Source organism: Bubalus bubalis, chromosome 2 (genome assembly GCF_019923935.1).
Source record: "Bubalus bubalis isolate 160015118507 breed Murrah chromosome 2, NDDB_SH_1, whole genome shotgun sequence".
NCBI classification, from domain to species: domain Eukaryota; kingdom Metazoa; phylum Chordata; class Mammalia; order Artiodactyla; family Bovidae; genus Bubalus; species Bubalus bubalis.
Genome location: NC_059158.1, coordinates 34,665,480 through 34,682,573, shown reverse-complemented (window position 1 = coordinate 34,682,573; position 17,094 = coordinate 34,665,480). Strand labels below are relative to the sequence as shown.

At 51.3% G+C, this 17,094-nt stretch overlaps 1 protein-coding gene across 1 annotated transcript; it reads right to left on the bottom strand.

Annotated features, from left to right (window-relative positions):
* Window positions 1-307: 307 nt before the first annotated feature.
* On the bottom strand, window positions 308-16,607 carry MRPS18A (mitochondrial ribosomal protein S18A). The gene is made up of 6 exons (XM_006069286.4): window positions 16,455-16,607; window positions 8,723-8,754; window positions 6,233-6,340; window positions 3,768-3,891; window positions 3,482-3,551; window positions 308-722 (listed from the first exon to the last, which is right to left on the bottom strand). The coding sequence occupies exons 1-6, from the start codon at window positions 16,564-16,566 to the stop codon at window positions 578-580; spliced, it is 591 nt and encodes a 196-aa protein (XP_006069348.1). The 5' UTR covers window positions 16,567-16,607; the 3' UTR covers window positions 308-577.
* Between the last annotated feature and the right edge of the window lie 487 nt (window positions 16,608-17,094).

The following is a 17,094-nucleotide window of genomic DNA, read 5'->3' as shown; positions in this document are numbered from 1 at the left end:
AGCTCTAAATAGAGCAAGTGGCAGAGGGCTGGAATGTGCTAACAAGAGAGAATGGTGGGAGGAAACGGCATGAGGGAGGTGACAGCCAGGAGACCTCTGAGGAGGGCAGCTTTTTGGACTCAGAAGAGAGCCGCACGTAGGCCGGGCAGCCTAACGAAAAGCCAACGGCTGTCAACAGAGAGGAAGGGAACCTGTGTGGCCGTGAGCTCCGCTCGGTGCGCCCACGTGGCCCACCACCAGAGCCCAGTGACTGGCCAGAAACGGGCTGAGCCCCCCACGCTCCCCAAGCAGCGAGCACACACCCAGCGGGGGAGCACAAGCCTGGTTTATAATATTCCTTTGGACAAAGGGCCAGTGCTCCAGCCCTGAGCCCAGGCCAGTCATGAGACCACTGCAGCTGCGCAGGGTCGCCTGCCCCAGCTGCCCCCAGCTCCCAGCACCGTGGTGGTGCAGGTCCTGGGCACTGGAGGAGACCTGCCACCCCCCATGCCATCTGCACTGGAGGAGCCAGGCCGCCCTGGTGGGATGGGGTGGGAGTGCAGGACAAGCTCAGGCTCTCAGGACGCCCTGCTCTCAGTCAGTGATACAGCACCAAAGGCCTGCCCGTGTAGGAGACGTTGTCCTTCAGGAGGGGGGACCCCACAGCCATGCGCACCTTGTTCCAGCGGTGGCCTTTGTTGTAGATGGGCTTGACGGAGCGAGGAGACCAGCGGGTCAGGTATCTGTGGGGGGAGGATGGGAGGCAGCCATGAGGGCTGGTAGCCCAGGATGCGGCAGAGACCATGGGCACAGGCCCCTCGGGCTGAAGCTGCACTTGGTCAACCAAACACTTTCACCAGCTTTCCTTTCTTGAGGAGAAGGGGCTTTTCCTGGGAGCAACTGCCCAGTGTGCTGTACACAGATGGGCTGGGCTCTGGCAGCCGCATGCGTGTGTGGCCACGTGCTCGCCTGTCTTTATGAGTTGCCAGTGTGTGTGCGTGTGTATCTGCTGGGGGAGGAGGCAGAGGAAGAGGCTACTCAGAGAGCAGATCGGCCCTCTCTGGCCCAGTCGGGAGAGGAGAGGCTGATGTAAGGACTTGGAGGAATCCCTCCCTCTCCCCCACTTGGCTCACTCCGCCACCCCAGCCCTCAGGGAACAAGCCTGGGCAGCCACAACTGGCGGAGGACCCCTGACCCCTGACCCTCAAGCAGGCCATGATGGGAGCCAAGGGTGAGGGCCCGTGGGTGCAGACATAGCCCAGGAAGGTTCATGTAATACGAGCGGGGATGGGGAAAGATGGCTGCCGCCCATAGTCCTTTGGCCTCCTTTGGGGATGGCAGGGCCCTGACAGTTCCGGGAAGAGTGGCTCATGCCGGCTAAGACTGGGGTTTACTCTGTTCAGAACAAAATTTGGATCCTATCCAGAGGCCCACCCTTCGTCCTGAAAGCTCAGCCTCGGCAAAGACCAGGATCCTCCCCTGCTTCCACACTAGGTTAGGGCTCAACCCAGTGCCTCTAGAGACCCTCCCCTGAGAAGTTTTAATTAAAAAAATGAATAACCATGGCTGAAAATTTTTAGATAAGAGTGAAAAAGTTAAAAAAAAAAAAAAAGGAGTGAAAAAGTGACTGCTAATGTATACATTTCAACTGAGCTCCCCTGGACCTCTATTTCCTGAGCTCTGAGAGGAAGGGAAAGCTGTAGGGCTACACGCCACGTGCGAGGTGGGCAGGCAAGGGCTTCCACCGACCACTGGGTGGCTGTCAGCCCCCAGCAGCGAGGTCTCTGTGCCGTGAACTGGCCCCAGAGCCGCCTCTGCTGTGGCTGGTGGTGCTGGGACCTGGCAGGGTCCTATGCTGGTGTCTCCCTGGGTTCAGAGTGGGTGGGTGAAGAGGTGGGATATGGAAGCAGGCTCCTTGGGATTGAAGATCCTGAGGCACACCAGGCTCTCCAGAGTTGCTGCCCTATTGCACCCCTCTGCCCACCCTGTCCCTCCCACCCTGGAGAGACCCTGGGAAGCTGGGCTTCGGCTGGCCCTGGGCCTGATGCCTGTGCCACAAGGAGCAGGCAGCTGCTGTGGAGGGGCTGGCCTCCGGTCAGCTCTCTGGGACCACTCCAGCTCTAAGAACCAAGGCTCCCTGCTAATTGAGCTCCTTCCTCCTACCTCTCTGGAAGGGGCAGGGAAGGAGATGGCACAGCTTGACAATCGTCAAGTCCCTAGTTGTAGCCAGGACTCCCTCTCCTCCCCAGGAGGGCCTTTTGCAACCCCATGAGCCCCCACAAGCCATCAATCCTGCATCACGATGATGGACACCGGATATACGGGAGGGAGCCTGGCTTTGCTTCAGAGGCTGAGGGCAGGATGGATTGTGTCCTCAAGCCTGCTGCTGTTTCTTAACACGCTGGAGTGGGGGTGTGCTCAACTCCCAAACGGTCCACAGCATAGAAAGACAAGAGGAAGTCAGTATGTCCTGTTCCCCCAGGGCTGCTGGCAGATGGCCCAGCTGGCAGCGCAGGAGGTGCAGGTGGAGATGGGCAAGGGGCCAGGGTGCTGGCAAGGAGTCAGTGAAGCTCTGGCCCTGCACCCCCAGCCCAGCAATCTAGAGCTGGTATCTGCCTGGCCTTCCATCCTCCATTCCTCGGTTCTGTTGGGGGTCAGCCTAAGAGGTTTGCTGGGAGTGGGGGAATCTTGCTTTGCTCTACCCAAAGAGTGCAGTTCTAGTGACATTAGGACAGGCTGAAGGAGGGGCCATTGATGGGAGGGGACAAGGAACACCAACATCAATTTTACAGACCTGGATCTACTCTCAATAAGAGAGTACTGTAGTTCTACGAGTATGTAGTGTGGTAGTGTCAGAGACAGCTGTTTGAGTGTTAGACAGGAACCTGTTCCTACACCAGAGGGGGCCACCCTGCTCAGGCTGAAAGGCAGATTGATTGATTCTAGGATCTAAAGGCCTTTCTCTCCTGTTCCATAAAACCTCAGGATCTCATGGGATGCCATACGCAGCTGAGCAGATTGTTAACTGTACAACTCTAGGGAGAACATTCACAATCTAGTCTATATGGATGCTGCCTTCAAGTTTTACAGTATATGATCTGATAGCTCTATACGGTGGCCCTACCCCGGAGAGCCCTCCCATTTCTATTTCTAAAGTCTCATTTTGCCCTTTAATAACCCCAGTGCTATTACTGAAAGTTTGTAGAACTGCTCTGACATTCCCATAGCAACCCAGTATGATGTCATAAACAGAGGATTAGCACATTCTAATGCCCAACCAGCAGATCTTCTTACCCTTGTTACCCATGGGCTAAGTGCCCTGCTGGGAAGGGACAAGGAAAGACGCTGAGGCCGGCAGAGGGAGAGTAACAGAGGCGTGCACAGTGGTGGGACTGATGGGGTGGCGGGGTGGCGTTCAGGCTGGAAGGGACGGAGTGCTCCAGCTTTCCTGAGCTGCAGGATGAGCTCCAGGAGCTGGCCTCCCCAGCCCAGGTCTGTGTACCTGTTGAGTCGCGGTCTGGTCTTTGGAACAAATCCTTCAGGAAGCTTGGGCCTGTGATTTGGGAGCAGACCTGAATGGAGGGAAAAGCATTTAAGACGATGGTCTCTGCACTCCCTCTGCAGCTCTGGGGACTGAACAGAAAGCCCAAGGGGGTAGGAGGCTGGCACTGGGGGGCGAGTATAATGCAGTCTCTGGACACACACTGTCCTTTCAGGAGGGGCCCGGAGGTGTGGAAGGTGTAATGGTGCCCACAGCCCCCTGCCCCCTCTGCCCGAGGGCCCTTTACCTGCTCGGTGGGCCATCTTCACACACTCCTCTATCTTGCGGTGCTCTTCCTGGCACAGCCCAGTGATGCTCCGGGGCAGCATGCCCCCATGTGGCCGGATGAACTGACTGAGCAACAGAACGTCCTAGTGGAAACGGAAACAGGAGAGGAGGATCGTGTGGATGGGTGCCGGCTGCCAGGGAGCCAGGGCCAAGTGGCCTGCAGGGTAGGCTGCTGTAGCTGGCATTGTAAGGGGCTGACGCCACCCTGAGAAGCGACCTGAGACCATTCCCTCCACACAGAGCTCTGCACTCAGGCCCGCTGCCTCCACTGCAACAAGTTCAGTCCCAACTTAGCAAGATTTCCTGGCCCCATTACCAACCCCAAGAGTTCTCAGCTCCTCTGAGACAGTCTTCCGACAGACTTGGTGAGAGAAGGGGAACTTTTCAAGGTTAATAAGCTATCATGCACCCACAGTATCTCTCCTGGTGATGTTATCTCTTTGGGTGACGTAGGGGGTATGTTATGTATTTACACACAGGAGGGAAGACCTGTACCATTTCCGCCCCCAAAGTCTACATATGACAGGCTACACACCACAGCCCAGAAGACATGTAGAGAGCCCCTCCACCTTCTGCCATGCCCTCTGAACGAAGCGCCAGGCAGCAATAAGCTGAGGAGGATGAGGTCAAGTTGTAAAGTTAAATCCCACATCTTCTACGCCCCCTGTGCCCAGATGTGAATGGATTCCTGGGCTTCCTTTGAACCATCAGACTGCTTTGGATGAGTCAAGGAAATAATGACAAACAAAGCCAGCATCCAGAGAGACCAAGTCCACTCCCAACTCTCACAGGATGGCAAGGGTTAAAGCAAAAGTCTCCCACACCACCCCCAGGGGCCTGACATGCCTGTCTCCACAGTCCTGGTCCTCACACGGATTCGCTGCCCTGGCAGGCGCCTCACTGTATAACTGTAGATTTGCTTTAATCACTGGTCAGCTCCTGGGGGACCCAGGCCCCCAATTCCCACCCCTGTAATCCTCAGAATCTGATGAAAAGAACTTGGACTGGATTATCTGGGGATAATACACGGGGCTCACAGCCCCAGCGCTGCCCCCACTGCAGGCTGCCAAGGAGGCTGACAGCTCTCTGCAGCGCAGAGTGGCGCTGTCCTGAGCAGAAAGGGGTGAAAAGGAAAACAACTTCTCCAGCCTTTACCTTGGAGGGGATTGGATTTCTTCTGCTTCATAAACAGAGCCAAGTCCATTTCCTGGAAACGGCTGGTAGGAAGAGTACCCCGCAGTGGTCAGGCAGGTGTGGGTTCCCCTCCCCATCCACAGCTGGGATTCTAGGTATGGCCAGGACCCTACAAACTTCCATGTCAAAGAAGCTGAGAGCACTGCCTGTGGCCTGCAAGTTCCCTGCTGCTCCAAGTGGCCATCAGCAAAAGGGCGGGGACAGGGTGAAAGAACACCTCCACCCCCCACCCTGGGGTGGCGTGAGGCCAAGGCTCCCAGCCCAGGAGATTAGTTGGGTTGTTCTGTTCAGATCCCATGGGCATGTGGCCTTTCCTGCTCTCACCACCTGACTGGGATCTCTGCCCTTAGTCATCCCATTCCACAGAGGGGCACAGGGACAACGTACAGGTCAAACTGGCCCAAAGCCTGAATCACCTGAAACCTAAAAATAGGGTGCTTAATGTCACCAGCAGAACTCTGAAGGACAAGTATGTATTTCTCCAGGGCTGTGTCCATCCCCCAGGCCTGCCCCATCTCCAGACATGACGCAGAATAGCAGCTGGGACTGGCGGCTCTGCCTGGGTTTCATACCCCAGAATGCATCCCAGCTCTGCTACTTTCTAGCTGTGTGATCTGAGGCTGGTGCATTAACTTTGCCATGCCTCAAATTGCCTCCTCTGTAAAACAAGGATGAAAACAGTACCTACTTCACCGGGATATTGTGGAAACAAAGTGAATTATGCCCCTACCGTTGTCTGCCCTCATCATCTCTCCGTGAAACAGCTCTAGGAGAGCTACAGCAAACAGGGGCCCCTGTAGCTCCAGTGGGAAGAGAGTGAAGTGTCCCCAGATCACAGCGAGGGCTCTCAAGACACGCCCTCATTACACAAGGAGGAAAACCAAACCCAGACTCTGATTCTATCTCTTGGGAACACAGCCCTACGAGACTGGGCTCCAGGGCCCTGGTGGTCTGAGCTGCCTGCAACCAGACCAGGAACTGAGTCAGGGACTCTCCACCCTGGTGGCACATTAGAATCACCTGGGGAGCTTTAAAAAATAATGATGGCCGGGCTCCATCCCAAGTCAGTGGAATCATCTAGGCGTGGGGTCTGAGCATTTTTAAAGCTCCCCCGGGATTCATGTATGGCCTGCTTTGAGAGCTGCTGGACACAATGCTTCTGTCTTGGTGGCTCCATGAGACGCTTGTTAAGCCCACGGGGAATGGGAGCTCCGAGATGCACAGACTCACCTCATAGCTATACTTGTGCTTCAGGTTCCAGCGGCAGATGGGGCATTGGCCGGAGGGGTTGGGAGGATTTGGACTTTCCTTGGGAGTCCCTGTGATTCGGCCTTCAATCTAGGAGGCAGAGAAAGAGAGCTGATGAGGGGGAGAGTTGATGATGAGTGGAGACCCCGATCCTTGAGGAACCCCCAAAAGCTGGTGAGGCTTCCTCTCTAGAGGCCTCGGGGCAGCAACTAATGGGCCTCTCTGCCTGAACACAGCTGCTTGACACTGGGTCTCAGGTGGCCACAGAGCTGGGCGTGGTGACCTGCGAGGGTAATAGAAACTGAACTTAATGCTGTGGCAAGAGAAGAGGTGTGTTGTATCTGCTGAATGCTAGCTTTCCATCCTCAAAAAGACAAAATCTCCAGAACTTTATGCTTCCCTCCCCCTGCTTTGGGAAAAAGCAATCCAGGCACATGGTAAAAAGTTTCAAACTGCACAGGGATGTAGAGTCCAGAGGAAGTCTCACCCCTTATCCCGCATATCCTTCTTAGCAGAAACTGCAGTTTCCAGCTCTAACAGAGGTAAGTCTACGCCAGTGGTTCTCAACCAGGCAGGATTTGGCCTCCCAGGGGACACCAGACAATGAAACAATTCTGATCGTCGCCACGGGGGTGGGTCCCTAGAGCCTAGCAGGGAAGCTGCTGATAAGCACCCTATGACAGACAGGCCAGGCCCCCACAGCAGAGAGCCAGCATCTAAAACACCAGCAGTGCTGGGCCAAGAAAGCTGCTCTAGGCCTATACGAGCAGACAACTGTGTGCACGGCCCTCCTCCTCCAAGAGCGCACAGCGGGGGACACAGTCCCCTGGCTGCCTCCTCTCAGCACTCTGGATGCCACCTTTCACACCCCACTTGGGCCAGGTATGAAGTGACCTCCGCCATGGCTGCTGTGTCCTGTGACACAGCCTTGGAGAGACTAAGCGCAATAAACCAGTGACCTGGGCGTCAGCTCCAATTGCAGGAGGGGGAGGTTAGACAGCCTTGCTGATTGAGGCCACGGATTATGAGAGTGAGGCTGGGCCAGGTCTGAGAGGCTTTGGGAGGGAAGCAACTCTCCCAGGGGAGAAGTGGCAAAAGGCAAAGGAGCTGGCTGCGCAGGGTGCTGTTACTACCGCCTTTCCGGCAATGCCACCCCAGCGATGCCAGAAATGGAGCCAAGAGCTTGGGAAAATGGGCAGGTGTATGGAAGGTCTTGGGAGGGGGTCAAAGTGGGCCTGGGCGGGGAGACCTAACATTTACACACTCCTCACTACAGGCCTGGCTCTGTGCTGATAATGGTCCACATGGATCATCTCATTTAACTCCACAGCCTAGTGAGGGCAGATTCATGATCTTATTTTACTGATGAAGAAGTGAGACTCTGGACAATGAGTAATACCCAAAGTCAGCCATGGCACTGCCTCTCCAGGCATGGCTAGGCTCCCTCCCCAAGGGCTCTCATGGGACCACATGCCTCTGAGTTCGTTCCACAAATAGCAAATTCATGCCCCACAGGAAGAACACTCTGCACACACAGAAACCCAATGAGTTTCTCTCTACCAGCATGGAGTTTACAGGGTGAATGCTTGTTTCAGTTTGGGATAAGGGAACTATTCTTAAAGGGATGGGAGTCCCTAGAAAGAACTGCCTTGAGGTCTTAACCTCAAGTACAAAGATTGAGGGGGAGCCTTCTGGGGAAGACCCAAAGAGGGAACCCTAAGGGCTTGTCCTGGGGATAAGAAGGCCTTGGGGAGGGCCGTGCGTGGCTAGCTGCCAGAGGGTTAAATCCCTGGTTGACATGGAAGCCACAGAGGCTTCTGGGAACTCTGTGGAGTGGTTGAGGATTTCCTGGGAGGCACAGAAGGCCATGTGAAAACAACGTTGTCTTTTAGGGATTATAGGATAATCTAGGCCCCATGACTCCCTGAGGAAGGGAGGTGAGATGGGCCCAGTGAGGGTGGGGGTTGGGGGTGGAGTAGAGGGAGTGAAAAGCCGTCTAGCTTTCTCACCACCAGATGAGCCGGGGCGCCAGCTATGAGCCCAGGGCCCAGAAAGTGTCCCCTTCGCACTGCCTCACTCAAGGTGTAGCTTAGTCATTCTAGGCAGAAAGGAAAGAGACAGATCCAGGCTCCTGGCCCGGGGTCAACTCTCTAGCCTTGCCATTGCCTTAGTTTCCCCTTTGGAAAACTGACTCATCGCCCGCCAAAAAACACAGCAGCAAATACTTCTGAGCCCGTGTCATACAAAAGGCCACTCTAATCAAGTAACAGACGCTTCAGTCCAACACAGCGACTATTCCTGATTAACCACACTCTCGCACACAGGTTGAAAATAGTAGATGTGGGATTTATGGTCACAGAGGGAGCAGATCCTGAAGCCAGTCCAGTTGGGGCTCCTACCCTCTCTAAGAGGAGCAGCCGGGCAGCTCCAAGTGGTACAGAGATTAGAAGTGGCCAGCTCGACAATACTTACTATAGTCATCTTCCCTTCTTGGATCTCCACCACTATAGAGATAAAGGGGAAAAATTAGGTCAGCCATTTAATAAGGAACAGGGAGTTTTAAATAATAGCTCAAACCTTACACACGAAGGAAGATGAAGCGCTTTGTCTGCACCTCCCACGGCCCTCACTCGGAAGCGTGCAGGATTTGCTGCCCAGGGCCCAGCTCTGTGCCCTGCAGGCTGTGTGCAGCAGTGCTAAGTCGCTTCAGTCGTGTCCGACTCTTTGTAGCCCCATGGACTGTTGCCCACCAGGCTCCTCTGTCCATGGGGATTCTCCAAGCAAGAATACTGGAGTGGGTTGCCATTTCTCCTCCAGGGGATCTTCCCGACGCAGGGACTGAACCCATGTCTCCTGTGGCTCCTGCACTGCAGGCAGATTCTTTACTGCTGAGCCACTGGGGAAGCCCGTAACGTAGGGGCTTCTGCAAAGCAGGAGACCCCAATTTGATTCCTGGGTTGGGAAGATCTGCTGGAGAAGGGATAGGCTACCCACTCCAGTATTCTTGGGCTTCCCTGGTGGCTCAGCTGGTAAAGAATCCGCCTGCAAGGTGGGAGACCTGGGTTCGATCCCTGGGTTGGGAAGATCTCCTGGAGAAGGGAAAGGCTACCCACTCTAGCATTCTGACCTGGAGAATTCTATGGACTGTATAGTCCATGGGGTCACAAAGAGTCAGACACGACTGAGCGACTTGCACTCTCACTTTTCCTGCAGGCTGGGTGGGGGGCAAATCCAGATGCCCATATCATATCACCTCTCTGAGATTAAGAGTCTTCCCACTGTTTCTGCCTTTCTAAGCCAAGATTTATCTTGGTTCCATCCAAGGTACTTGGCAAGATCTTGCCCTACTGTGGCTAGCAATCGTGGCTTAAGAGCTGAGGGGTTGGGGGTGGACAGAGGCCATAAAAAGACCTTCAAAAGTACCCATTGTATGTGTTCTCTCATGAAGAGAAACCAGACAAATGTGGTTCCTGACCTTGACCAGTCTGAATCTAAGATGCAGTACCCAGGGGCCCCACAATGGGTAATAATGAGATCAATTCACTCTGAGAACATCTTGAGAGCCTTGTGTTAAAAACCTGTACAAAGGCAGCTATCTCTCCTCCCTGCAGGGATGCATTTTGTTATCCACACTGGAGAGGGAAGAGTGACAGGAACGAAGGGCCTGCAGGTACAGGGTTGGGGTCCGGGCAGAATTTCAAAAAGAGGACTGCAGAGTCATCCTGAGAGGGATTCCCTCAGCTCTTCGCCTATTTAGGAGTGAGGCAATCAGAAAAGAACTCAAGGGCAAAACAATTTCATTGCATGCATGTCAGGCTGTACTTATATCCTCTTATTTAACCAGGATGCAGAAAGACAACTTCAACAATATCCTAAGGGAGAACAAAGCTCATAACCCACATTTGGCAAATAAAATCAAACAGAAGGTTCTTGGAGATTCTCCCATGGTCGCCCAGTTTCTTCAGAAAGAGAGAAGCCGTGGCTTTTAGCACAGGAACTGGCACACTGCAGATGCTCCATAAATGCTAGGGAGCAAAATGCTGGTTGTGATGCCCTTCTGACTGCTAATTACTGTAAGAGAAAATGTGAGTGCACACAGCTATAGCTAGGCTGCAAATTGTCTCCCCAAATGCTAAAATCATATTTTAACAGCAGCTTGGCTACCACAATTAGTTCTACTCAGCTCTGGTCAAGGAAAGAAGCAGTACAGATTAGAAAGAACCTAAGGTTAACTTTGTGAATCTAATGAAAGTTACGGACCTCGCCCTAGAAACATGTCCCTCGGTGTACACACAATTAGACATGGATTACAGGAAGCTCACAGACCCCTGCAGCTATGTAGCTAAATGGTAAGACTGGTTTTCCCTCAGTGGTGGCAGGAGGTGATTTTCTAAAGTTTCTAAAATAAACATGTACTTCTTTTGCAATAAAAAATATGCAGTAAAAACAGAGAGGCTAAGGGAAAAAAAGTGAGGCAACTCGAACCCACCCGGAGGCCCACAGCAGCATCTGTGATCACTGAGCTCTGTGATTGACACCAAATTGGACCCAGACTGCCTGGAACTATCCCCCATTCGTTTTCTGGGCACGGCCATTCATAAAGACCCATTACTCCAAACAGCCAATCTGAGAGCCCCTCAATTGCGACTCCACACACACAAGGGAGTGACAAGTGGCCAGAAAGGCCCCGAGGCTTTCTCCAGAGAACGCTACAGTTACTAATCAACTCAAAGACAAACTAAGCTCTCCCTAAGAGAAAATGCGTGACCCCACGCACGGATCTACTTGTTCCCAAGAGGCCAGCCTAAACGGGATGTGGGTGAGACTCAACCTGGTACTCAGTCTGGAGGCCAGCACGTCTGCAGGGGGATGGTCACTGCGCTGCGTCAGCTTACAAGAGCATCGGGGCAGGAGGGCCGAGCCCTAGCCCAGCTGGGCACCCAGGAAACTTTGCAAATCTGCAAAAACCAAGTTGGAAGAGGGACGGAGGGTGACCCAGTCTGAGCAACGGCAGGTGAGGGGGGCAGCACAGGTTTTTACGAATCCCGATAGGAAACAAAAGGAGACCTACTCCGGAATCACTTGAGTCGGCGTGAGATTAGCGCCCTGAAGTGAAGCGGACCAACATGTGCTTCCCCTCTCCGTGGAGGCACTTGGGTCCTAACCATGAGGTAAATAAGTCGAGCAAAACACACATCACTCCCGGCAAAGAACCAAACCCTGAAGTCATCCCACTGGCCCCTGGAAGAGAGATCAAAGTCCATGGCAAGCTCCACTATTCATAAGCTCCCCACACAGCAACTCTGAGCCAGTGAATCATCTCACTATAAGTTAGCGGGTAAAACAATAGGCAGATGCTTATCTCATAGAGACTAGATTTGTCAAACGAGGAGGAATGACTTGAGAACTCATATGGAACTGAGACTGATCAAGGCAGTATCTCAGTGCAGGGGCTGAGGGCCCACTGGAGCCTGAAGCCCTAGTAGATTTCAGGCCTCTCAAAACAGAGATAGGAATCAAAACAGTATTGCTTTTCAGCATGCATACAAAAACATGTCAAAACCAAACAAAACCTGAGATTCATTTTGTCCCTGGCCTCCTCTCCATTCAAGAGAAGTGGGGGTGGTTAAGAAAAGCTGGACTAACAGGAGACCATTAGTCACTGATTGAAAACTTGTTTAGAAAAAGATGGAATTGCCCTTGTGTTCTGAGATCTGGCTGGATTAAGTAAACTAAAGAAGCAGTTTTCTAAACCAAGATAAAGGGCCAAGATCTTACACATCAAATAATCTGTGCCACAGGAGGCAAGGCATTTGCTGAGCAACCGTGGAGTGTACGACTGGGCTCCACCCACCGTGGAGAGCTCCCCTCTAAGAGGAGACACAGGCTTTGCCCTAAAGGAGAAAAGAGAACTAAACCAAGCATGGGAACTTCACTCTAATAAAGTCCATGCCTCATAAAGAGGTCCTTTGAGTACTTCAGTAAATACTCGCCTAGGATGGAGTCCAAGATAACTGAATTGTAAGTCTAGAGCAAACAGCATCACGGTGGGTGAGATTGCAGTGAGGCAAAAAGACCTCGATGGCCACACAGACAGACAGAGAGAACTGCAGCGGGATAAAGGCCCACCTGTTAAGTAAAGAAGGAAGTGAGGGGAGATGAATGACAAGGGCTGGAGGGAACTGCTGCAGGAAGTGCCCAGAGGACCGACATCCTTCTTGGAAAGGCTCCATGGAAAGCAAGTCCCAAGCAGAACACGAAGGGATGGAGTAACTGAATGGCAAGGTGGCTACAGGGCAGCACCAACAATCTTACACAGCACGCTAGCAAGTGTGGTCATTCACTGCTTTTCTCAAACCCCTTCCTCCCTCAAGCACTGCTCCCTTCTGCTCATCTTTAACTCTGCCACAAAAGTTTTCTGATTCTCTCACCACCTACCCTTTCCTTTTCCCTTGGACGTGAGGGAACTTCCCTCTGCACTATCCTTCAAAGGAGGAGTCTCACTGCTACACAAAAATCTTTCCCCTAGCAGGTTACTCTGGACCATGTCTTTTGAATTCTTTAAAGCCCCCAACTTGCTCACTTCTATCTCAAAGCTTTTAGTTACAGGGCTGTCCATCCTGCAAGGCACATCCTTTTCTGAAATGTTAGGTCCTCCAGAAAGCTCCCTTAGCTAACTGGAAAAGAAGAAAAACATTCCCTTCAGCTTTTACTTCTTTCAACACACTCTGCTCTGAGGATCTGCCAGATCATTACTGTTCATTTAGAAAGGCATATGTGTTTATTACTCTTGTTTTAAACGCTTTCCTTCACAAGGGCTCTAAGAGTGACAAGGCAGGAACAAGGTCTTATCTCTGCTAGGTCTCACGGTGTCAATCATGAAATTAACTCCAGCAAGTTAACTGATAACAGCTTTTAGGGAAGGAGGGAGCTACCGGGAAGCCCTGCTGTGGAGTCCCAAGGTGGTGTCACTGGTGGAGAGGGAAGATTGCTGGCCCTACTTCTGACTCCAGCACTTACTAGCTGTGTGATGCTGGGCACAGCTACTGAACACCTCTGGACCAGATTTCTTCATTTGTAAAAATGCCAGAAATAACCACCTTTAAAGGTTGTTGAGAAGACTGAAAAGTGTATGTGGAAAACCTAGCAGAGTGCTTGCAGCAGGCACCTAGTAAACCACTATTTCCATTTTTTGCCTTCCCTTAAGTCCTGCTTCTTCCATAATCATCTTTTTTGGTTCTGTATGTCCTTCTGGTCAAAGATCAGACCAAGCTTTCACAACAGCAGCAGGACTGGTATTTCAGGCCAGGTGGTTCTTTGTTGTGGGGGGCTGTCCTGTGCACAGGAAGATGCTTAGCAGCATCCCTGGCTTCTACCACCACACATCAGGAGCACCAGCTGTGATGACCAAAAATGTCTCTGGATATTGCCAAGTGTTCCTGAGAGAACAAACTGCCCTTGACTGAGAATCACTGCTTCATACAGAGAGCTTCTACAGGCAGGAGCAGTAGTGCTGAGTGCCCACGAACTCTGACTAAAATTAGAGTACTATCGTATCAGAAAAGTAGAAATGCTTGAATGTTTTCAGCAAGACGCCAGCTCCCTCTTTGTGACTTTAAATTCTATATATACAATCAGTTCAGTTCAGTCGCTCAGCAGAGTCCAACTCTTTGCGACACCATGAACTGCAGCACACCAGGCCTCCCTGTCCATCACCAACTCCCGGAGTTTACCCAAACTCATGTCCATCGAGTTGGTGATGCCATCCAGCCATCTCATCCTCTGTCATCCCCTTCTCTTCCTGCCCCCAATCCCTCCCAGCATCAGGGTCTTTTCCAAATGTATACAATATTATTCCTCAAATATACCAGCCAGGACCAGTCAAAATTAGCTATATGTGTAATTCTTTTAGCTTTACACATAATGGATAGAGTATCAAGAGAAAGTTGTTGGTGTTGTTTTTAATTTAAAGGCTTTGGAGATAGGTGGTTCTCAAGAAAAGTATAAGCTAAGCTAATGCCTTCAAGTAAGATCACATCAATTCAATTATTTGGCTTTTAGGTCTGACAGTAACACAGAGAAGCTACCAGGTATTCATGGTGAGCAAGACTTGAAATATTCATCTCATCATATAGCCATCTCTCCAACTGAAAAATTCAAATCTCAAATACTCCTTTGTTAAAAAGACAAAACTATTCCTTTTGCCTATCCTCTGGGAACATAGCAAAGAACTGTTTTCAACTTTTAATTTAGAAATGGATATGTGCATTGTAGTTGTTAATGTTTGACACTTGGTAGATGTCATCAAAAATGATACAGGCATGGAATTCCCTGGTGGCCCAGTGTTTAGGACTCCGTGCTTTCACTGCAAAGAATCCAAGTTTGATCCCTGGTTGGGGAACTAAGATCCCACAAGCCAAGTGGCGTGGCCAAAAAAAAAAAAAAAAGCTATGGGCATATGCCTATTTTACAGCATAGGAACACATGAAACAACTTTCCAGTCCTTTTTACCATCAGCGTGATCTCTTTGGCATCTTTCTTTATCAATGCATTAGTTCATCTAACACTAAGGAGGCAGTACCTGGATTTTGTTTTTCTTTCTAGCAAATGTTCTATCTTCCCTTCATAGCTAAATTCTTCAAACACCTATTTCCATTTCTTCATTAATTATCTCTTTAATTTTCCCAAACTGGGTTCCTTATCTGCCATTCTACTGAAAACTTACAAAAGACTTTTTCTGAGACAAATCCAATGCTCCCCTTGTTAGGCTCTTTTTTTTTTTTGGACTTTTATTCTTCCCCTGGTAAAATGATCACCATTTTCCCCTGGATATAGCTCAGCTTTAGTTAAAGGATATGCTACTCCAGATCTTAAACACACACACACACACACACACACACACAAAACCACTTCTTTGCACATCACTTATCCTTTCCTGCTTCCAGCAGTGCACAAAGGAAGGTTATGTACTGAAAAGAACTTTCCATTTTCCGCCAGATTCCATCCTTTTATGAGCCTATTAAAGATACACCCCCTTCAGGAAAACTTCCAATTCAGTTTGCTGTTTCCAGTAACCAAATCTCTCTGAACATGTGCTTAGTCGCTAAGTCATGTCCATCTCTTTTAGGATCCCGTGGGCTGTACCCACCAGGCTCCTCTGTGCACAGGATTTTTCAAGCAAGAATACTGGAGCGGGTTGCTATTTCCTTCTCCAGGGAATCTTCCGACCCGGGGATCAAACCCGTGTCTCCTGCATTGCAGGATTCTTCACCCGCTGAGCCATCGAGGAAGCCCCAAATACCTAATACCTAAATTGTATTCATTGGAGAGTATTGCATCATCTCATTAGAACCTAACTTCTCAGGAACCCCTTGACAGTTTGAAGTATAGCACTTCGCCTTCAGTAAGCTCTCAGTTCAATGTCAGGCTGCCTTTCCAGACTAAATGAAAAGCAAAACCACCATCCAGGATATGCCTGTTTCAGCTGTTCAATGGCCTTTCCACATTGCCTTCCACCTCTTAGACTAAGGGTTCGGGCAGTGAAAGCTGCCATCAGATTATAGCATTTCAGATGAGAAACTGGAAAAGGAGGCCCAGGGGAGGGTATCCAGCTGACCTTCCCTGATAGCGCAATAATTCTTTAGTGAAGGAGGCGGCGGTTCGAAGAATATGGAATAGAGAATTAACATCCAGTGCCTGCGTGCGTAGGTGCTAAGTCGCTTCAGTCGTGTCCGACTGTTTGTAACCCTATGGACTGTAGCCTGCCAGGCTCCTCTGTCCATAGGATTCTCCAGGCAAGAGTACTGGAGTGAATTGTCATACCTTCTTCCAGGGGATCTTCCCGATGCAGGGATCGAACCCATGTCTTTTATGTCTCTTGCATTCCCAGGCCCTTAACAAAAAACTTTTCTGAACCCTAGAACAAGTTTCTATTCTGCTCCTAAATAAGCAAGGCTTTCTCTCCGACCTTCATCCCCCTCGCCCCACTCCCCGCCAGCACCCATGAGGACACTCACGATGGGTGAGAGATCAAGGAAACAGCATCAGGGTGCCGAAGAAAACTGCTAGCATTCCCGGAGCGCAAACATCTCCGAGGTTTCAGAATCGCGCGAAGGAAAGGGAGGGAGGGACGCATGGGGGCAGAAAGAAGCAGCCTTCGTTTCTTCTCTTCAACCCTTGGAGGTCACCAGGACCCAGCACTCACCTTCCCTGAACCCGCGGGCTGGTGGCCTAGCCCAGCTGGTCACGATCGGGCCTGTCAACAGCCCTCTGAGAAACCGTCCACAGCCGGACACCAGCACATTGAGCGCCGCCATCTTGAAAACTATCGCTGACCTCTTGTGCACTTCCGCTTCCGGAACGGGGCGCGCGCGCAGCCGCAGTAGTGGGCAGGAAGAGTGAGTCTTGTGAGCGTCTAGCTTCGTCACTCTTGTCAGTTACTTCGATTTCCTCACCTCTCCAGCTCTGAGCAAAGCAAAGTTAATGTGTGAAGCCTGTGCTTCATTTTGAGAGGCTGGGGAGGTTTTTAGCTCCTGTCTGCCAGTCCTCGAAGTCTCCAGGGTCGCTTTCGTTCCCTGGCGGACTTCTTCTGTAAAATTACATGCACTATCTTTATTTCTTTAAAACTTTTCTTTACAAGTGAGATGTGGATTTTCAGCTTCTTGAGGCTGCGCCTAAGTCTGTACCATAGAAGTTGAAATGGTTAGGACAATGATTCTGGAACATCAGGTATCCCACAGATCTAGGATAGAATACTCGCGCCCCAACCGCACCCCACCCCCGCCCCAGGGTCCCCAAGCTGCGCTCCCCTCACCAAGGGGTCTTTCATTCTGGTAACTTGACGC

Bases quoted from the DNA above. Each gene is read 5' to 3' on its own strand.
- MRPS18A (XM_006069286.4), bottom strand. From the start codon at position 16,566: ATGGCGGCGCTCAATGTGCTGGTGTCCGGCTGTGGACGGTTTCTCAGA. The intron at 6,341-8,722 runs GTAAGTATTGTC...TCTGCCTCCTAG, and splicing joins AAGAAGGGAAGATGACTATA to ATTGAAGGCCGAATCACAGG. The intron at 723-3,481 runs GTACACAGACCT...CTCCCCCCACAG, and splicing joins ACCAGACCGCGACTCAACAG to ATACCTGACCCGCTGGTCTC.